Source organism: Takifugu flavidus, chromosome 14 (assembly GCF_003711565.1).
Source record: "Takifugu flavidus isolate HTHZ2018 chromosome 14, ASM371156v2, whole genome shotgun sequence".
In the NCBI taxonomy this organism is placed as follows: domain Eukaryota; kingdom Metazoa; phylum Chordata; class Actinopteri; order Tetraodontiformes; family Tetraodontidae; genus Takifugu; species Takifugu flavidus.
Window position 1 is genome coordinate 14,005,515 of NC_079533.1, and position 21,990 is coordinate 14,027,504.

The window sequence follows — 21,990 nt, forward strand, 5'->3', positions numbered from 1 at the left end:
TGTCATGTTCTTTCACTTTCACTTCCTGTCTCACTTCCTGTCCCTACTTGTCTCTTAACCCCACTTTCGTCCTCAACTTCGTCAGCGTCCCCCCTACTCCCGCCATCGCTCCCTCATCCCTGGACGTTTTTCCAGCCGCTCCTCCGTCTCTTCGCTCCTCTCATCTGCCTCTTCTTCTCCTCCTCAGTGCCAGTCAACTCAGAAGCAGAAGAAGAAGCAGCGGAGTCCGGCCAAACAGAGCGCCCTGACGCATCAGCAGATGCCACCGTCATCGCCGCTGCCCGCATCCAAGGAGGAGCTGCCGGAGGAGGAGTTGTCGGCCACCAGGCCTCGGCCGCCGCCGGAGGGCGAGGAGGACGAAGCTGGTGACGAGCAGCAGGAAGTGGCGTCACAGTCTGTGAAGAAGAAGGAGGAGGTAGAGGAAGAGGCGGAGCCAGAGATGCCTGTCGTGCAGATCAAACCAGAGCCGGAGGAGATGGAGTGCATGACAAAGACCAAGGTGAGGAGGGGAAGAACAGGACCAACTGAGGAGACAGAAGGTGTGGCGGTGGGAGGGGCTAGTGGGCGGAGTTTCTATAGGGGTCAAAGTATCGCAGTAAATCCCCCAAAAAGCACCTACAGCATAAAACACGAAGCAACCTCCACCTTTCGCTGTACGTGAATTTGCATTTTTTCCTCGTTAATCAGTTGATTGACACCAATTAGCGTCGTAGCCACGTGATTGTGGCTGGAGGTCTTCTGACTACCAGCCCTGCGCTAGCGTCTGTGCCACTTCTGTGAACACCTCTCTACGCAACTTCATGGAGGTCAAAGGTCACTGCCGGGGACGGCTGGTTCTTTATCAAGGCAGGAACGCACTCTTCGTGTTTATATTCCTCAGTGGTCTCCTTGTAAATTTAGCCGTAAATTTAACTAATTGGGAGCAGCGTCCTTGTGATTTACGTGGTGTGTGTAGCAGAGTAGCGCTGGTATCGTTCGCCTGACGTCACAGGCGGGTGGCGTAGCAGAACGTTCAAGGAGACCCGACGATGGGGTGTGCCGCAGCTAGGTCAGGGCGTTCATCCCTTTTTCTTTTTACATTCATCAGTCAACACAAACGTCATCAAAATTCCAATGAAAATATCAAAATTTTCCCCCCAAACCCCAAAAATCAGAGGCACAGTAGAAGTGAAATGGAAGCGGATGACCTCAATAGCACTGCAGCAAATGATGAAAGGAGGAAGGAGGAGGTGCTGGCTGCTCAACATTAGCTAGCTCAGTTAGCTCGGTTAGCCCCGTTCGCTCATCCTGCCAGCCTGATGCTGGAGGAAACGGTTCCCCTAAACTGAACCGTGCCTTTAAAACTAATTCATGGGGCTCTTTGGTAGAACTCTGCGTAAACTGTTTACGTCTGCAGGAACTTTATCGGTTAGTTCCTGCTCAGGACGGCTGTTCCTCTTTGTAAACTCTGCCTATATTTGGCCGCCAGCTTCATTGTTCACTTCAGAACTTTGGGAAAAAAAGGCGGCCGGTCCGTTTTCTGACGTGCTCAACGTTCTGACTGTTCCACTGCTGCGAGCTCGGGAACCTTTTTTTAGACATAATCACTTTAGCAGGAATGGTACCACGCTTCTAAAGTTATGCTGAGTCAGGGGTTCGGATGCAGTTCTAAAGGTGGCAGACGACGACGTAGGCGAGGAGCGGTGGAGACAGATGAGGAAGGAGTGCAGATGGAGAGAGGAGCGATGGGTGGAGGGTGTGGACAGTCCGATAAGGAAAGGCAGGATTATGAGTGCCATCCATTTTGTCCCAGTTTGTCTGAACAGCCGGCAGCAACAACACGAACACTCAGACGGTTCCCTCTGTTTTTTCCTTTGGAAAGAATCCCGGAGCTAATTCTCCATCTGACGCCGATGTTTTCAACTGGACAGCCGGCTCAGCATCAGCCCGGAATTATCGGGATCTTAGTCACGTTCTTCCAAAATAGAGGATTTGATAACGTTTCGCTGGTTCCGCTGGGCGTCATTGCACAGAAATTTGCTTTGATGTCTGCAATACAGAACAAAGACGGGAACAAAGAAATCAAAGGACCGTGCTGCTGGTCGGGATGATCCCGAGTCATCCAGCGCTGCGAACACGTACGCAGGCTATCTTTCGTAACTCTGCTACTCGCAACCTTGACCGTGTCCTAAAGCTGCTACCGGCGAGAGAAATCTTAAGACGTAGCCTCCTCACGCTTGGCGCCTATTAAGGAGTCGAAAACGAGGAGTTTTTTCATTTTTGATGCTCAGATTAGAATCATCCTTTGGAAAGAATGTTCAAAAATCCCAGCGCGTGCGTTTCTGTTTGATCCACCTGTGGCACAGGTGAACCCGTGACCCCCCCGACATGAAAGAAACTGTATATTTACATTTGTGATGGTATGTGAGAATGTGGCCAGGCGGGGAGGGGCGTGTTTGGACATGGAGATAAGGGTTAAAGTGGAATTTGATGCGAAGATCAAAAACACTTCTGCAGAACGCCGGGAACAGGAAACACCCGACACGCCCCCCCGACGGCACCACTCCACCAAAGTCATGAGGGTGACTGTGAGCGTGGGGAGGGGGAGGGGCCCCACTGCACAGGTGAACTTAAGGAGACGCGAGGACCACCTGCTGATGGCACAATCACCTCTTGATGGTCGATTTAAAGTCACGTAGAGAAGCCCGGGATGTGTAGGTGTGATCACTGAGGCTGGGATGGGGGAGGGGTCTCCGAGTGTGGCCGCATGGTTTGGGTTAGTGCTGGGTGGGGGCTGGGTGGGGTAGTATTGCGTAAGGGTTCATTAGGCACAGGGGTGTGTGTGTGTGTGTGTGTGTGGGACCACACCCCCTGTGTAGCTGCCTTCAGTTTCCTGTCCTGAAGATAAAGTCTGCAGGAAGTAAATCCTGCTGGTATTCTCTCCACACACACACACACACACACACACACACACACACACACACAGTCAGCCACACACACATTCAGCCCCCCCCCCCCACACACACACACCTTAAAGATCCACATGACGCCCAAGAATGAATTTGTCTCTCATTCAACACTACTAATAAACGACAACACTGGTGGGATGCAGGTTTGTCCTTGATGAACTCGGGACAAATTATTCCCGTTTGCAAACGTAAATCGCGTTAATACGAGCAGCGGAATAAACTCAGAATAATAAAACGCGGCCAGTCAGGCGGTGGTTATGGTTTTGTTGTTTATTTGTACGGCGTTCCGGAGACTGAAACAATAGGCCGATGCAGGTGAGCCCCTCCCATCAGGTGATGCTCCAGGGAGTCTTGAGTTTTCCCGGAAGAACAGGAATATTTGTGAGAACCGTCTCAGGAGCCGATTTACAGATGAGCCAGAATGCAGAGCTGCACGCTCGAAACATTCGTCAGGCTTGTTGTGGCAAAAGTTTGTTGCCAACTTCCTCAGATTTGTCCTTTCTTTTTCCCGAGACACACACACACACACACTTTTATCTCATTGCACCTCTCCTCTCATCCTTCTTCTCTTCCTCTCTCATCCACTCACTTCACTCTCTCTCTCATCTCTTTTTCTCGCTCTAATAGGATATGTTGAGGGAGGCTCTGCTTCCGCTCGCCCCATCGCCATGGCAACCGTGGCTCTGGCGGGAGTTGCCGAAAAGACCGTATAGCCTGACCCCTCCCCCCCCTTCCTCCTCCACCTTTCCAGACCAGCCTCTCTAACTCACTGCTTCAGCCAAAGGCGAACACACACGTGCGCACACACACGCGCACACACACACACACCGAATAGCCCTGTAATCTCTTTCTTTCATATACACACAAACACAAACACACACACACATACAATGACTCCCTCTGTGCGTGTGAGAGAGCGTGAGTGTGTGTCATTGATGTATGCACATTAACAAGACTGTTGTCCTCCAGTAAATAAGAGCACTCATGCACAAAGACAGGCCACAACACACACACACACACACACACACACACAGGCACACACACACACACACACAGGCCTATTAGCTGTGCTTTTGCCAGGAGGGTTTTCCTTGCGTGTTGGTCACTGTGTGTATGTTTGTTTGTGTGTTTTGATCAGCCCATCCATGAAATGACGCAATTTTTGCAAATTTTTGGACCACAGAGAGATGAAGATGATGACGATGATGATGATGATGATGATGATGATGTTGTGCAGGCAGACAGATGCGGCTCCCTCTACTGGTAGAGGATGATGTCATAGTTGGCTGTCCCTGTCTCCTGGCTGAAGAGCAGCAGCTGTGTGTGTGTGTGTGTGTGTGTGTGTGTGGGAGAGTGTGAGTGAGTGAGAGATGTTTCCTGGTCCTTTTTCCATGTCACCTACAGAAGAGTTTTCAGACTGGGCTGTAACCAGATTAGCCATATATACTGCGACCGGCCAGCAGGGGGCCGGATCCTAAATCTGTATCTAAATCTGTTCAGGCTCCAGATTTAGTATCCTGACTAAATTCCTCAACACTGAAGAGGTGCTCTGTCCTCTGAGCGACACTGAACACATGTTCTCTGCAGATGCAGGGAACTATGGGCGACGAGTCGCGAGCTCGGTTCAGTAAGGAACCGCTGGGCTCCAAGCCCCGCCCACACGCTCTACCCTGCGTTAGCCACAGCTGGATACAAATTCAGGCGCATTCCTGCGAAGCTAAATAGGAGCATGCTGGGAATTCTGCGGGGAAATTAATCCAAGAGTTTGACGGAACAATAAGGGGAAGCGAGAAGTTTGACAACTTGCACCGAAATAATTAAAGCGCCTTTGATTTTGATTCATTGGTGAAGGCAACGCAGCAGAGACCTGGAGCTTTAGTTGGCTTTGAGAACATAGCTGACAAGATTAATTGATGTGTTTATGTCATGGAGATCAATCTGTCTGTGTCAATCTGTCTGCTGAAATAACCCTTAGTCGGAGATTCACCACATTTAAGCTCATAATAGGAAACCTGTCAGCTCACGGCAAATGTGTTTCTACCAAAAACAAGATTTACACTAGCTAAGGCGTCGCAAAAGCTATTTTCTAACAAAATCATTACATTTCTTTGCAGCTTTTGCTGAGCTAATTGTAATTGAGGGAGAAGCGAGCAGTGCGTGCTAGGTCACATTAGCCGGAGCGCCGAGCTGGGATTAGCCCGCTAACAGGTGGGTGAGCAAGAGAGATAAGATAACAGCAGGGTGGGGGTGTGGTTGATGGGGTGTGGGGTTCTCCTCCAGTTGTCGCTTTCTGCCATCTCATCTCTCACACTAACTCAATAACTTTTTGTTTGGTTGAATGAAACATTTGTGACACGACTGACATTTTTCTGCTTTACGCTCTATTTTTAGACAAGCGTGCCGGTCTGGAACGGCTCGGGTAGATCTTTTATTGTCCGATTCTGTAAAAACGAGTCTTTGGCTCCACAGCGGCTCCGGTTTCAGAGGCGTCTCCCAGAATCCTGGCAGAGATTCAAGTTGGAATAATCTAGTGAAACGTGGGAATTCGCAGCATTCGGCTTCTCAAACTTCTTCTTCTTTTGGGGATTTATCGGAGTTTGGACTTAATCTGAGCCACCTAAAGATGGTAGCGAGGAGAGCGGGTGGGCGGGTGGGAGTGAAGCCAGCGGATGGATGAGAGGGTGAGGTAGAGAGAAACGAGGGCGTGGCCGAGGTAAACGGAGGGAACAAAAGTGGAACGATCGTGAGGAAAACGGGAAAAGAAAGGCGGGAAAAAAAGACTGGGTGGGACGAAGTGATGGAGAGATGGAAGAACTGGAAAAGGATGGGGGGGCAGTGGAAAGTCTGATAGCTGATAGCTCCCAGTTTCCATGGCAACCCCAGGCTTTTCCCACCCACTCTGCTTTCTTTCTCCCTTCCCTGCCACCATCAACTCCCTTCACTTTCACATATTTTTTATTTCTCTTTTGTTCCCCCTTTTTTGTCTCCAAACCAATTTAGTGGCCCTGTTTTGTGGTTTCTATGCTGCTGTTGCTGATGCTAGAACTTTCTAAAGAACAGTTGTGCCCATTTCTTGCATGACCTGGATGATGAACATAAAGGTTCTGGAAGACGACCCCACGCTTCCCTTCTGGAAGGTTCTGAATTGTGCGGAACCGCCGATCGGCGTCCATTTGCATCATAAATGTCACATGACACCAGGCGGGATGTTTACCAGCCTTGGTATTTATGCTGTCTCGCCGCCACTGCGCCGAGGCTCCCGCGTTATCGGCGTGGCCCGAGCATGGGGCGTTGCAGAGGCTCCGCCCACCTCCTCGCCCAGCATGCTCAGCTGACCTGGAAGGCGGCCAGCGGCTGGAACGGGAGCTCCCTCCTGTGCCAGCATCTCTTTCTATACCCAACCCTCCTCGCCGACGCCCCTCCGCCTCCCCCAGACTCTCACACAGCTACCATTGTTCCCGTCCGGCTCCATGGCAGCTGAGGCTCGAGTGGCTGCGTCGCCCGGCCCGACTCGCCTGAGGAGGCTGGGAAAAACGGATGCAACTGAATGCATCTGTGCAAAGCCTTTAAGGCCTAAATGGGCGACGCGGGTTCATCTGTTTTCAGAGGGCCGGTTCACCGTCTCAACACTCGCACGTCCTCAACATTCTCCCGACGTTGCAGAGTTATCGATGGGTTTGGTGGGATCGGTGGCCGATCGTGACCAGCACTGGCGGACACGTCAGGCCGGGCGACCTTTCGCACATTTACACGACACGGATCTCTTTGAGGGATCAGATCCTTCGACCGTGTTAACATCCACACAGGCTGGAGCCTTCCCGCCACTGGAGCCTCCTCCAGGCCACCATTTAACTTCTCTACCTTTGCGCTCCAGGAGGACGACGATGGCGAAGACTACGGCCAGCCGACGCACCTGGAGGTCAAACTGGAGCAACCGGACTTCAAAACGGAACGCACGTCACCGGAGCCGGATCAGACGGAGCCCGTTGACCTGTCGCTCAACAAGCCGCGTTCCTCCTCAGCTCAAGTATCAAAGTCGAGCGCCACAGTCAACCCTGCGCCCAGCAGTACCCAGCCCAGCCTGTCGGCCACGCCGGTCCCGTCTACAGTACAATCCATAGGCTCCATGGTAACGGAACCCCCCCTTCCCCACTGAAAGTGCCATGAATAAACCATGCATTAACTCCACCCTCCTCTCGCCCCTCCAGGTTCTCTCTCCAGGGTCGATCCTGGCCACTCAGGGCGCCGGCGGCCAGCAGATCCTCCACGTGATCCACACGATCCCCTCGGTCAGCATGCCCAGTAAGGTGGGCCAGCTGCAGACCATCCCTGTGGTGGTGCAGTCGCTCCCCGTCGTGTACACCACCGTGCCCACCGACGGCGTCGCCACAGCAGCCATCACGGTTCCGCTTATAGGCAGCGATGGACGCTCCGAAGGATCAGGTGAGTGCTGCGCACCCTAGTGGCAGGTGGGGGAATTACCGCTAACCTGTATCAGCTGCCAGGCTATCAGGTCAATGTTGGCATTGTATCAGTAGGTAATAATTCCACTCATTTCAGGCTGATCTCACTTCAGTCACCTGCTGGAGTGAAAATGTGTGGCAGCTATTAGCCGGCAGTGGCAGATCCTGGGTTCGCATGTCAGATGTTAGCTAGGAGAGGTGAACAATTACAACCAACATTAACAGAGAATATACTCTTTTTCCGCCAGAATTCATCCCATCCCCAGCTAATAATAAAAATTTGTGATAAAGGTGTATCTGTAAGTGTGAGCAACGCCTAACAGAAACACTACTTCCTGTTTCTGGTTGTTATTTTCACTTTTCTACCTCAGACTGCTTCAAGTTGCTTATTTAAATCAACACATAAACATTTTCCTAAGCTTATATCCCCAGTTTCTGCAAAGCAGCTGTCGGCATCAGCCCACGTACTATAAAGTAGGTTGGCTTGTTAGCATATCATCGCGCTAAGAGCTGCATACTTGGCGTGTTTGTAGCGAAGTAGCTTCCGTCCAAATCAACACCCTCCGATACACACCGTATCTGTGACTCATTTCTTTTATCTGCTGTTTCAAATATTGAAATATTATCTTAATAAATAAATGTTATCGTGGGAGTGAGGCGGAGATGTTTCCATTTCCACATTGATTAATGATCAGCGGGTCTCTCTCACCAGCGTGTTTGGGATTAGAACCAAGGCCCACCCCCTGAATGCCGGTCTGTCATAAAGCTCTCCATGTTAGCAAGCGTAGAAAAACGGATGTCTGTGTGGCGTGTCATGTTTTTGCAGTTGTCGTAGCTGAAAATGTTTGAGTAGCAGCACAAGTTTCCCAAGTAACAGATTGACTTGTGGCCAAGGGAACTGCCCCAGATTAAATTGTCCATTTTCAGCAGATGTTCGCAGCAGGCCGGTCAGGTCGACTGGCGTGGAGCCGTAATCCATCCCTAAACAAACACGAGGGGAAGTGGACATTTGCTCTGGCAGGTCTGGTGCAACGGGCCTCCGCCCATTGCACAAACTGCAGTCAGGACTTTTTAGTGTAGTTCAGGTGTTTGAGAAGAAGTCTCACCGTTTGAAATGTTCCTTTCCCGCGACACTAGTCGGGATGCTAACGTTAGCGCTAACCTTCTTGGGGTGTCGGAGATGATTCTTTGTTCGTCTGCTCCTCATCACCCGGATGGATTACAGATTAGACAGTAACCCCCCATCCCCACGTGTCTAAACGGTCTGAACGGTGCCACGCCGTTTGTGCGACAGGGAAGGGGCGGAGCCAAAGATGAATCCAGACTGGGAAGTCTGATATCGGTACCTGGTGAGCAACAGCAGGAAGGAATTGGTTCTGTTTGGTGACGGGAGGATAGGTGGGTGGAGGAGGGGTGTGAATGAACTGTGGGGGGGTGTTAGGAAGGGGGGGCACAGGGTCATGAAGGTGGTGCTGCTGCTGAATATGAGGTGGCTTAATTGTCTCCAGGGACAAAGAACACTTTTTTGGGGCCTGACATCCCCCCTCCTCCTCTTCCCCAGTACTCCACCCAAATTCCTTGTCACCCACCCCAGCCACTGACCCACCCACCCCTCCCTCTTTGCTCTCTGTGAGCTGGACTTTGATCAGTATGGCTGCCACATTCCTGTGGATGGAAGAGTCAGCGAGGGGAATGGGAATTGAAGTTCCCCGTCGTTTTCTGCTCTGGGATGAAGATTCCACCCATTTTTTCCCCACCAGCTTGTTGCATTCATTTATTTTCCTGCTCAATCGCAGAAACCCGGACTGGTTCGGACTGGAAAACTTTGCAGCTTCCTTTTTGCTAATTTGCTCATTAGCATGTTCTTTGTATCCAGTGGGAGGCTCTTCGTTAATAGCTGTTCATCCTCCTGCTGAGATGGTTAAAAGAAAAGGGGAAGAAAGCCGAGCAGGACAAGAACGTGCTGGTTCTGTGATGGCAAAGTGGAAAGCTAGAGAAAAATCCCAGATGGAATTCTCCCAGTTTGATCCATTAAATCTGCAGACCACACCCACATCGCCACACATCAAGTCAGACTTAAGCTGCAGGAATCCTGGAACCACTGTGGAGAAGTTATTGCTGTTCTCTTGTCTCCTGACCCCGCCCCCTTCCTCATCTTTTCCTTCTCTTCCCCATTTCCACAGTTCGCATCAAGCCGGGTTCAACGTCGCCAGAGTATCAGAGTGACAGCGATGCGGAGAGCGGCACAGAGTCTGGGTCGGCTTCCCTCAGTGCCCAGAGTCTGGATGCTGGGTAAGTTCTGGTCTACGAGGGTGCCAGTCAGAACAGACCAGGCTGGGTTTGACCTGGAACCATGTGTTTGGGCCCGTGGGCCGAACCCCAAAGGGTAAAGGTGAAAGGAGAGCAATTCATGTAGATTTTGACCTTTATCACACAAGAATCTACCAGTGACCTAAATTTAAAGACTACTTCAGTAGACACAGCAAGGGGTTCTGGGAAATGCGGTCCTTGAATAATTGTAATACTGCAGCACTGCCTCAAGTGGACGTCAAAGCTTACATAACCCTTATACAACAAAACACAGCCCATGTATCCTGTGTGTGTGTGTGTGTGTGTATGTGTGTCACACACTAATCCTAAATGCTGTTAAATGAAAAGACAGACTCACACTTGTGTGTGCGCCTGTGTGTTTTCTAATAAATCAGGAACGACAGAGCTTTCGCCACACCCAGTAGGCGAGGTCGCCAGACTTTTAACTGAAATCCAGGGCGTGGGCGTTGACAGTTAGCTTAGTGCAGTAATCTGCTGTGTATGTGTGTGTGTGTGTGTGCCGTTTGGGCAGAGCAGTGCAGTTCCGAACAGAGGTGTAAACATGATTGTGTAACGTACACGCTTGGTCATCACACTTGCTTAAACACTGCCTCTATTCACATTAAAAATGTGATCAAAATATACATTTATGCTACACAATGGCACCAGGATGTGAAGATTTATTTATGATATACGTTTAAATAATAGAGATTCGGTGTTGTTGCTGTGGAAGTGTGATTAAACTAACGAAATCAACATCTATTGTGTGGCAGATAAGCGGGGCGACTCTTTGGCGCCCCCTTGTGACACATGGACGCACAATATTCCGCATGTGTGGATGAGAACGTGCTTTTATCGTTTCCAGGTCAGTGATGGATCTGGAGCCCGTAGATCCGGATTCACCAGATGTCAAGAGGAGGCGGATCCACATGTGCGACTATGAAGGCTGTAAAAAAGTTTACACGAAAAGTTCCCATCTCAAGGCGCACAGGAGGATACACACGGGTGAGTCCAGAGCCCGGTTACTGGTAACCAGTGGTGTGCCGTCAGGGCCTTCAAAGCCTTCTCTGCTCGATCAGTGTCACTAAATCACATTTAGTATCGTGATGTCATTTCATCATTTTAAATGACATCACAATATTCTGCTCATAGTTTCTCTCCGCTCCCAGAAAAATCCGCTGTGACTCAGTTTCCTTATCCAATTGGGTTCTGACTGCCGTATTTTCCGGACTATACGTCTCACTGGAGGCTAAAACTGCATCAGCTTTCCGTCCACAGTTCGCCTTCTTTCTTTCTCGTAGCAGTCAGGGAGCGCTTTTTTTTTTTTTTCTTGAGCCAAACCCTCCCTCAGCTGGTCCAATCCGGAGTTTAAATTCTGCAGCTTTGTTTTTTTGGCAGCGTTTTGTTTGTGTTCTTCCTCTGGTTTTCTTCGGGTACACACCAGAGGTGTTGCCGTGTTACGAGCATAGAGGGCGCCACCTTGTGGCCACATACAATATGGAGGTTATTTGTCAAATGAGTCAGTTTGAGAGATTCATCACAGGACAAAGAAACCAATGAAAAACAAGACTTATAGTCCAGAGAATATGGTAAGTAGGTCTCGAGCCACTTTGCTGCGGTGCGGTAGTGTCACGGTCCTCTGATTGGAGGAACAGCTCAGAGAGTTAGCGGCTCACATTGTTGTGAGTTTGCCCACCCACGTGCAAAAACGGGGTCTTTTATGGAGTCCTGGCGGTTCATAACTGTTGCGAGCAGCACTAGCTAGTTGTTTCTGGTAAAGTTTTAATAGTTGTCTTTTAACCCTCAATGACAGAAGGAGGAGACGATAGTGATTTGGTCGCAGATCTTCTAAGAAAGCCATTTTCAAGTCGGACCCTCAAGGAAAAGCTGGATATTGTGAGAAAAGGCCGGCCGACCCCAGAGCTAGCGAGCCTGAGCCAACCAGGGAAAACGTGCGTTCGCCGCTTTCAGGTCAGCAACTATGAGCGCTACCCCTGGCTGACGGGCTCCGAGGAGAAGTGTAAACTGTTCTGCTGGGAATGCTTATTATTAGCCAATGATCAGCTCGGTGTTTGGAGCCACACTGGGTTTGCAAACTTGAGTTGTCTAACTAAGGCAGCATTGAGACACCAAAACACGGCCGGGCACCTCCATGCAACGGTACTAGTTAAAACCTTCGGAGAAACCCGAGTGGATCTAAAGCCCAGTGACCAAGTGGCCAAGAACAAGGAGCTCCATAACGCAAGGGTGAAGAAGAACAGGGAGATATTGCAAAGGCTGATAGACTGCCTCATATTCTTGGTTAAACAAGAGTTAGCATTAGGTGGACACGATGGAGGATTTGCTAATAGAGGCAACTATGAGGAGCTTCTTTGTTTTTTGGCTGAAACAGACTCCGACTTGCATTATCACCTGACCACCAATCAGGTGTTTAGTGGAGCATCAGGGAGGCTTCTGACCGACTTGGTCAACGCGATTGCTGAAGTGATGGGAGAGAAGATAAAGGTGGAGGTCAAAAAAGCGCCCGCCGTGGCCATCATGGTGGACGAGACGGCCGACGAGGCGGCGCAGCTGTCGCTGGTCCTGCGTTACGTGACGGACGCCGTCGTCACCGAGCGCTTCATCAGGTTTGAAGACGCTCCCAGCGACAGGCATGCCGATAGCGTAGCTGCTCTTGTCGTCCGATTTCTGGAGGAATACGAATGTCTGGATAAGGTTGTGGCCCAAAGCTTTGATGGCGCGGCGGTCGTGTCCTCTGGGCTCAATGAGGTTGAGGCGAAGGTTAAGGAGAGGGCACCCTTGGCCTCGTTCCTCCACTGCTACGCTCACAGACTCGATCTGGTCCTGAGCCAAGGGGCCTCAAGGCTTAAAGAATGCAAGCTGTTTTTCGCCCACCTCAATGGTCTGGCTGCCTTTTTCTCCAGATCTTCAAAGCGCTCGGAGCTCCTGAAGCAACGACTTCCTCATGTCGCACCATCACGGTGGCAACACATGTCCCAATTGGTCAGAACAGTCTTTAAAGAGCGAGAGGCCCTGATAGAGCTGTTCCGCCACATCCTGGAGCGTCACGATGACTATGACCAGGACTCCCTGTGCCATGCTGATGGATTTCATGCCCGTTTGGAGGATTTTGGCTTTTGTTTTTTGCTGCACACGTTTAATGGGATTTTCCAGAATTCCCACGTGCTCTCCTCAGTGCTGCAGAGCAAAGCTGTGGATGCTCGGTCGTGCCGGGCGCGAGTGGAGGAGTTTGGTGACGCCGTCGAGCGAGAGCGGGAGCGGTTTGAAGAGATCTACGAGGCAACCGCGCGCATCTCCTCTGCCCCAAACCCTCAAGGAGACGCTCGCGCACATTACCGACAACTCCACAAAAAAGTTCTGGACAATGTTAAGTGCCAGATACAGAACAGGTTCCAGGACCAGGACAAATTAACCTTCCTCTCCCTCCTCGACCCCCAGCAGTTCCCAGATTACCAGAAAAAATTCCCGCAGACAGCCTTCTCCAGCCTAGGGCAGAGTTACGGGACGTTGTTCGACCTGCCCCGGTTGAAAACGGAGCTGACGGTGATGTATTCCATGACTCATTTTAAGGGGAAAGTTCCCGCTGAGCTGCTGGCTTTCCTTCATCGGAAGGCTCTGGGTGAGAGCATGGGGCAGCTTTACTTACTAGCATGTTTGGCAGTGACCGTCCCGGGGTCGGCTGCCTCCGAGCGGACAGTCTCGGCTTTGCAACGGATTAAATCGTACGCAAATCAAACGTCCGGACAGAGGCGAGTTCCGGCGTTAGCCTCCATGGCGATTGAAAAGAACTTATTAGCGGAGCTGAAAGGAGCGTGGCTGTACGACAGAGTAATTGAGCGCTTCGCGGGGAAAGAAAGGAGCATAGATTTTGTCTACAAGTAAATTTCGGTGAGTAAAATAAGTTATATTTACATCTTTTATGGAGTTCTCTGTTTTTTGCCGTTATTGGGTCGATGTCGATGCGGGCTTGAAGGCATTTGAAGGTCCGGTTCTAGAGTATACGGGCCACCACTGCCGTTAACCACCACAGCTAGAACCCAAACATGCTGGTGTGTTGGTGGCCTAACCACCGTTCTCTTGCTGCGTCTCGCCCCCTCCAGGTGAGAAGCCGTACCACTGCACCTGGGAGGGCTGCACCTGGCGCTTCGCCCGCTCCGATGAGCTGACCCGACACTTCCGCAAGCACACGGGGATCAAGCCGTTCCGCTGCACCGAGTGCGACCGCTCCTTCTCCCGATCCGACCACCTGTCCCTGCACCGCCGCCGCCACGTCATGATGTGAGCTCAGACCTCGCAGCACAACTTGGACCCCTTTGACTCCTGCGACCTCCGACCCTTGACCTCCATCAGCAGATAGAAAGACACTCCTCTCTCCTCCTCTCTGATTGTGAGGTCACGGGAATATCAGGAATGCACAGTGGCAGATGTTGCTGTTTCTTCACCATCATCACCATCACCATCAACCGTCCACCCTCCCACTCAACCCTCAGCAGATGGATGGAGGCGCACCCATCCCTCCATCCGTCTGTCTGTCCATCCATCTTCGGTCTGGTGGCGAGGAGGAGGAGCAGGTTGTGTGTGCAGGATGTCGCTTCAGCTCTGAAGCCCAAAGACCAAACTTGTGATCCTCCCTCTGAGGTTAATCTGGAGGACTTTCCTCCTCACGGACGCTTCTGGAAGCACCAGATTGTGAATTAAAGAGTTGGAATCTCGTCACCAACACTCCAGTGCGTGACCTGTCCCTCAGCAGCTGAAGTGACATCCCCCCCCCACCCCCCCGGTACAGGGAACTACCAGACTGTGAACTTGAAGCTGCGTTTGTTTTCATGAATAACGCCGTTGTCATATGCTTATGTCCTTCACACATTTTCCTTGCTTTTTTTAAAACAGTATTTTATTTTATTTTATTTTTACGTGTTACTGCAGTTGTTTCACCGGGCGGCGCTTTTCCTCCCCCCTCACGCCGTAATTTCAGATCATTTTGTCGTATTCTGAGGCTGTGAAAATAAACGAGGAGACAAAATAGTTTTGAGATTAGCGGTAGAGCAGGTGTGCGGGGAACAGGGCTGAGCTTTTCTTGTCGTAGTGTGGGGGAGAAACGGAATCAGAATTCAGGATTTTTACGTTCCGGGCACTTGTTCTTTTATCTCCTGCCCGTCGAGCCTTAATAACCGAAGTCAATCTGAAAGGGCGAAAGACGCCGGAGCTGCTGACGGACCAACGGTGGCCGGAGACCCTCGCTGCCAGCTGAAGGAGCATCGGCAGCAGGAGCCAACGTGGCCTCCGCTAACGCGCGTCCAGCGGCCACGCTGTCCGTCAGCTGCTCTGGAAGAAAACTGGCACTTTGAGGTTCCGCAGTGCCAACATTCACGTCATGGGGGGAACTCCTGCCAGCATTTCTATCAGGGTGGGGGCCCAAAGAACCAACTCCCAGCTTACTTTCAAAGAAGTCAGTCTTTGGGCGTTTGCCTGGAGACGAATATTCAAGATGGGAAAATTCTTTCATTTCATGAGCACATTTTCAGCTGGAATAGGACCCCCCCCCCCCCTAAACCGACGCTGTCCATGTCTTAAGTGGGCTGTTTTCCAGCTCCGATTCTGGACTGAACTTGATTATGCAACAAAAACGCTGACCTCGCTCCAGACGCTGTTGTAGATCAGTAGTTGGGCTGCAGATGAGCAGCGAGAACCTCTGACAGAACGGTGAAGCTCTGCAGAGGCGTTCTCCATCTCCAGATCTGGCTTTTTGCACTGTAATCCTGGCAGATCTCCCGCGCCCCCCAGTTAGAGCTCCCGTTGCTGCCATTTCTAAAGGCTAATCCTTGTTAGACCCGACTTCCGTTGCCGTGGTACCCGGGACGCGCTGAGCTACGTGCACGAACGAGGCAGACTCTTGTTTGATCTGCACGCTGCAAAAAATGTAAAAGTCTATATGTCTTAGCAGAGTTGCTGTTCCATTTGAACATATTTTTTATTTAAAGATTTGCCTTGTTGATGTTGACGCTCACGCTTTTGTTCCCATTTTAAACCAAGAATCCAACTAAATTCAGTTTTTGAGGGATTTTTCTTTCCCCCCAGTCCTGAGCGATGCAACGATCCCTTTTCCAACATCCCCCTCTGCTTCAACGGAAAAAAACAAACAACCATAGTTACTAAGCACATCTTTCTAGGAGAGTTATATGCATTTGATTTGATTTTGTAAACTGTTGATAAAGACATTAAAGAAAAATAATTAAGATAAATCCATGTACATAGCTGTATATAATCAGAAAGTGCAGAGTAAATGTAACGGGTGAATTTCTATTTTTAACACTGACTAGTTAATGTGAAAAATGTCCTTTTCTTCTTTTCTCTGTTGGTTTAATGAAATGTGTTTCATCACGTGGTCTTTTTATCAAATCAAATAATACACGTTTGTTTTGGTAGTTTCTTTAAATAACAAAAAAAGTTGGTCCCACTCGTGTTGTGCACACTCGTTGCATGTGGAGAGTACCCTTCTCGTGATGTCGTTGAGCATGTCCGTGTGTGTGTGTGTGTGTGTGCGCGTGTGTGTGTGTGTGCGTGAGACGGTGGGTTCTCGTCGACACCGATGAGTTTAGAAAACCTACGATTAAAATCTTTTATTTTGGGAGGAAGCCGGGCCTCGATTTCCCTCCCAACGTTTTTCCAGGCTGTGAGCGCTTCTCCGAAAGTTCGGGTCTTGAACTTTGGAAAGTCGGGAATATTGCAGACGTCTTTTCCATTTTTCCAAACCTTCGACCCAAAAGCACACGTACCCGAACCCGAAACTAACTCTTCGCTTCACAAGCACACCGAGGAGGACGACGCATGCGTCCTTCCTGCTTCCTGTGGTTCTTTTGGCGGTTTGTGTTTGGTATTCTGTGTTTCTCCTGTGATCGGACAGTTTTTTACGCCCCGTTCCGAGCCTCGTCCGCGTGCCTCCACTCAAAACCAATCACGTCTTCTGCAACGTTCAGCTCTTTTCTATTGAATGCAGTAACTTACGGGCCAGTACTATATTTACTCAGTGCAATGCAGTTATCAGAATATTACAGTTATTAATAATATTTTTCTGTTTTGTATTGTACAGCAGAACAAATGTGTAAAGATCAGTGAGGAAAATGAGCTTTTTGATACTGTGACTCATGGTGTTTAAAAGTCAGTTTCTCCCTGTACAGTTGTGATTATTTGCCCCCTTTTCTCCCTTCTTCTTTTATAGAATTAAAATGTTTTTTGGTGCGATTTATTTCCCTCTGTGTTTATTGCCTTTGAGGATTTACATTTTCCACTGCAGAAATAACGGGAGTTTAAATTAAAATTAGAAGTAGCTGGTTAATCAACGCAGCGAATAAAAGCCCCTATCTGATTTAACATGACTGTTAAAATAATAACTCCAAATATTTAACTCCAAATTTAAATTTTTGCGCTGCATTAACTTAAAAATATAACATATTCTATTAAATCAAATCAAATCAATCTTTATTTATATAGCGTCTTATACAATCAAAATTGTCTCTAGGCGCTTTCCAGAATCCCAGGGCCTGACCCCAGACAAGCAACAGTGGCAAGGAAAAACTCCCCTTTAACAGGAAGAAACCTTGAGCAGGACCAGGCTCATGTAGGGGGACCCTCCTGCTGATGGGGGGCTGGGTAAAGAGAGAGGAGAGGAGGGAGGACAGGGAGAGGATAGAATAGGTAGGAGAGGAGAGGAGAGGAGAGGGGTAGAGGAGAGGAGAAGTAGAGTGAAGGGGAGGTAGAGGAGAGGAGAGGAGAAGGAGAGGAGGAGGAGGAGGAGGGGAAAGAGGAGAGGAAGGGAGAGGAGAGCAGAGGAGAGGGAGAGCAGAGGAGAGGAGAGGAGAGGAGAGGCACAGAGCACAGAAACACACACAAAAAGACGATATACAATCACTTCAGCGGGGCCGGAGGTCATCATGCAGCTCCGAAGGCGGCGATACCTGTAAATAAATAGAGAGCGGAGGGGGGGGGAGAAGCAGAAAAACTACACAAGAATCAGCATAACTAGTCTGCTTGAGGAGGAGGAGGAGGAGGAGGAGGAGGAGGAGGAGGAGGAGAGAGAGGAGAGGAGAGAGGAGAGGAGAGGAGAGGAGAGGAGAGGAGAGGAGGAGGAGAGGAGAGGAGGAGAGGAGAGGAGAGGAGAGAGAGAGAGGAGAGGAGAGGAGAGGAGACCATGACCCAGTAGGGTGACAGAGGCCTGTCAGGTGATCATGTTTCCGGACCCCGGCAGCCTCGGCCTATAACAGCATAACTAAGATGTGACCTAACGATTAGACGGCCCCCTAAGTATGATAATCTGTCTGTCTATGATAGTAACTGGAACTACAGAATTAGCAACAATAAGCTTTTTCAAAGAGGTAGGTTTTAAGTTTGATCTTAAAAGTAGGGATGGAGTCAGCCTCCCGTACCTGGATAGGAAGCTGGTTCCATAGCAGGGGGGCCTGGTAGCTAAATGCTCAGCCCCCCATTCTACCCCTAGAGACTCTGGGAACCACAAGTAGACCAGCATTCTGAGAGCGGAGCGGTCTATTGGGCTGATAAGGTATCACTAGCTCCTCCAAGTAGGATGGAGCTAGGCCTCTGAGGACCTTGTAGGTCAAAAGAAGAGTTTTAAAAATTATTCTAAATTTAACGGGCAGCCAATGAAGCGACGCCATTACAGGAGTTATGTGATCTCTTTTGTCAATACCTGTCAGAACTCTGGCTGCAGCATTTTGGATCAACTGGAGGCTTCTTAAAGAGTTGTTTGGACACCCTGATAATAAAGAATTACAATAGTCCAGCCTGGAAGTAACAAATGCATGGACTAACTTTTCAGCATATAATGTGGTGGTGTAGAAGCACAATAAGGTTTAGAGGTCAATAATACACAATTGTAGTTAAACATACCATCATTTGGTGAATATAAGGGTGAATTTTAGCAGCAATATAACTTCTATATCCTAAAAAATGTTGCAGGAGCAGTAGGTTTGTAGCCAAAGCTGCTCCTGCAGTCACAGTTAATGTAGACAGAGCCTGGTGCGGGTTGCCAGTTATGTTCCAAGATCGAGCTAGAACGTCTACAATTGACGGATGAACCTTTCATTTTGCTACAATATATCAAACAATATATCGCCTAGTTCATTTTATGACCCACCTGCAGACGATAAACAACCACGCATAACGTCATTCTATTCTATACTATTTGAAAGGTCTCAGCCTACATGAATTAGAATTAAGTTCGACAGACTTTGCTGAATCTTACCTGTTCAAGTGACAATTAGCCACTTCGGCGTCGGTCTTCAGATCCTTCTCCGGTTTCAGTCTTCTCCATCTTCCAAAGGTAGCTCCTCTCCAGATCCTTGTTTTGTTTTTGCCTTTGTCCTGATATTGTTGGGAACCACAACGAGGCTTTTTTAGCTTTCCAAAGTCACATTGGGATTTTATCCCAATAGTTCGGAGCTGCAGTTCAGCGGTAACTGGCAACCCGGAAGCCGAAACGCTGCTGACTTGTGATTGGCTGGATCGGTGATGGGCGGAGCTACAGACCAACACACAACGTGAACATCGTCAATATTTACGGGCTGACACTTCGCTTTTAAAATGAGAATATTCTGGTTGGGCAAGTGTTGTCAGGGATATAAGTATTAAAAATTAGCGCGATTTCTCAACATCTGTTGACACATCATGGCTTTGAATAAATTTGTGACATACTGCTGTTTTAATCGATTAAACGGATTTCAATATTATACTGATCGTCAGACCTCAGATCAATCTACAGACAGTTCCATTTGCGACCACACGGTGGCGCAACAACACAGAACATGACAGGAGTTCGAACACGAAAGAAAAAACACGAAGTCCCTGTACCGAGTGAACTTTGGTAATAAAAATATATGCATATTGAAGAGCAAGAACAAAGTCTTTCAACTGTGTGTGTGTGCGCGCGTGCGCGTGCGCGTGCGTGCGTGTCTTTCTCTGCAGTTGACTCTAAATGGTTTTATTGGTTTCTTGTAGTCATGAACAGGACAATCATTAACATACACAGCAGCAGACTGGACACACACACACACACACACACACACACACACACACACACACAATGAGTGTGTTTAAGAAGCATGAATATTTAATTGATGCTGTAATCAGAGAGAGAGAATGACTCAATTCTGCAGTGGCGACACTCACTGTGATTGTAAAATCTACCGCCCACACACACACACACACACACACACACACACACGCACACACAGGCTCACATGCGCACGCCATGACTCCACAGGCTTAATCACTCACGAAGCAGCTTGAAATGCCCCCAGAACCCGTCTGACCTGTTGTTGTAATCCCATCACGTATTCAAAGGAAGTCTAGATGATGGTGAAGAGATGGAAAAGTGCACGAGACTCCAAACTTAGGAGCACAGAAGTGGGACAAGATCAGACCTAAACACAGTCAGGAGCTGTGATGTTTGTAAAAATGGCCCCGTTGGTGGTGTGGTTATTTGTGTGTGTATGTGTGTGTGTGTGTGTGTGTGTGTGTGTGTGTGTGTGTGTGTGTTGTGTGTGTGTGTGTGTGTGTCTTACGTTAATAAATATCTCCACTTTCAGTTTCTCCACTCTTGATATCTGATGTCGGTGCTCTGACTTCAGCCCTGGAGGTAAATAAATCTGCCCCCCACTGTAAGAGGCGTCCAGCTGATCCAGGATCTGCAGGAGCTGCTCCCACTTGCACGTGTGACGCAACAGTTTGTGAACATGCCAAATAATCAGAGGCACTTTCCCACGTGATGTATCTAAACTATAAAATATGCTTTGAGGTCCTGGAGCATTCCGAATTGAAAACCGTGTGATTTGACCAGGATCATTCGTGTGATCATTCGCTTACACATGTGACGTATTTACACCTGAATCACCGCGGCAGGAACTGGTGAGCAGGACGGAAGCATTCAAACCCAGACGACCTCCTCCCTGATCGTATCTCTGATGAAGAGATTTCCAGGTGAAACCAGATCACCAGAGCCATAAATAACAGCAACTTGCAGCTAAACTCTTTGCTTTTATCCTCATATCTTTAATTCTTGTGTAAATCCATCATCAGCCAACTGAATATAGTCAGTTTTTTATCATTGGTTTATTCCGACCTCCATGGAAACAAGACGCCTGTAAACTTTGCATCTTCTCCTGTGTCTGATGGTGCTGCATAAGCAGGTCAGCCTGTTTCCTCCTACCCACAATCCTTTTCACCGCCTCTCCTGACGGCTGAGCAGAGGAAACTGGCAAATGTTGCCGTGATGCTTCATCGTTTATGGTGTCTCCTGATTTATTGCCGCACCAGGCGGCAGCAGCTGCCGGTGTTATCGCTGCGGGTCCTTTAGTCAACGCCATTTGAGGCCCGCAGCATTCCTGAGGACGCCGACCGTGTCCATCCTCGGTGACACCAGCTCTGCCCCACATCCTCCGACCATACTGGGATCACCGGTTCACCAGACACTGATGAGCAACCAGCAACTCTCAACGTCAGTAAGGATGACAAGAGGGCAACGCCATAAATGGCAAATACTTCTGAGCCGACACGTATTTCAGACCAACTGGATAAAGGGGACATCACTGTAGTCAGCACTGACACATGGCCGTGCACGTAGACTGCCCCACTGCCCACTCTGGGGCTCCTGGGGTGGCCATTGATGTCTCATATCTGGCAGGACTCTTGCCAGAATTCAAACACAAGGATGTCACTATGGTATATGTGTTACTCATAAATGACTAATAAAAGGTGCTATTGTAGTTTTGTGCCCCCTGAACTTCATCTGTGAAGTTCCTGGTGAACGTTTCATCACAACGGTCGCCGCTAGAGTTGCACAAGCTGCAGATTAAGTCTTGCACACACACGCTGGGAGCCCGGCGTGTTAGCATTGAGGGCGTTGTCTCAGATTACAATCTAATCTTTGAGACTCTGCCATGTAATCGTTCCTGCAGAAACACACGTTTGCCTGTTTTTATCCGAAACTCCAACACATTTGTGATTAATTGTGAACTTCACAGAAGACGCCACCAAGAGTCGATGTCACGGAATCATTAACCGTTGCTGTTGGAACAAATCAAATCCTGAAAAGAACAAATCAGTTGGTTCTCACTGGTACCATGGATGGTTGTACCCCCAATAAGGGGACGTTAGCTAGCTACTACAAATATTAGTAAAGTGTTGCATTTTCCTAACCTAACTTATGAAAAAAATGTTTTCTAAATAAAATTAAA

General features: G+C 49.1%; 1 protein-coding gene and 1 long non-coding RNA gene across 5 annotated transcripts in view; one reads left to right on the forward strand and one right to left on the reverse strand.

The window, feature by feature from the left end:
* Positions 1–16,988, forward strand: part of klf8 (Kruppel like factor 8) — a 30,571-nt gene extending 13,583 nt beyond the window's left edge. For 3 of the 4 annotated variants that reach the window (XM_057053888.1, XM_057053887.1, XM_057053889.1), the window contains 7 exons: positions 188–499; positions 6,823–7,077; positions 7,157–7,391; positions 9,595–9,703; positions 10,587–10,726; positions 11,535–13,630; positions 13,843–16,988. In XM_057053888.1, coding sequence (XP_056909868.1) covers positions 188–499; positions 6,823–7,077; positions 7,157–7,391; positions 9,595–9,703; positions 10,587–10,726; positions 11,535–13,624 — 3,141 coding nt within the window. In that variant the 3' untranslated portion in view covers positions 13,625–13,630; positions 13,843–16,988. The remainder of the gene's footprint in view (positions 1–187; positions 500–6,822; positions 7,078–7,156; positions 7,392–9,594; positions 9,704–10,586; positions 10,727–11,534; positions 13,631–13,842) is intronic. The other variant, XM_057053890.1, reaches the window with a different exon arrangement.
* Positions 16,989–17,194: 206 nt separating this feature from the next.
* LOC130537240 (uncharacterized) lies at positions 17,195–19,506 on the reverse strand. Its single transcript, XR_008953586.1, has 2 exons — positions 19,002–19,506; positions 17,195–17,697 (listed from the first exon to the last, which is right to left on the reverse strand). It is a non-coding gene; the product is annotated as an uncharacterized LOC130537240 (long non-coding RNA).
* Positions 19,507–21,990: the final 2,484 nt, after the last annotated feature.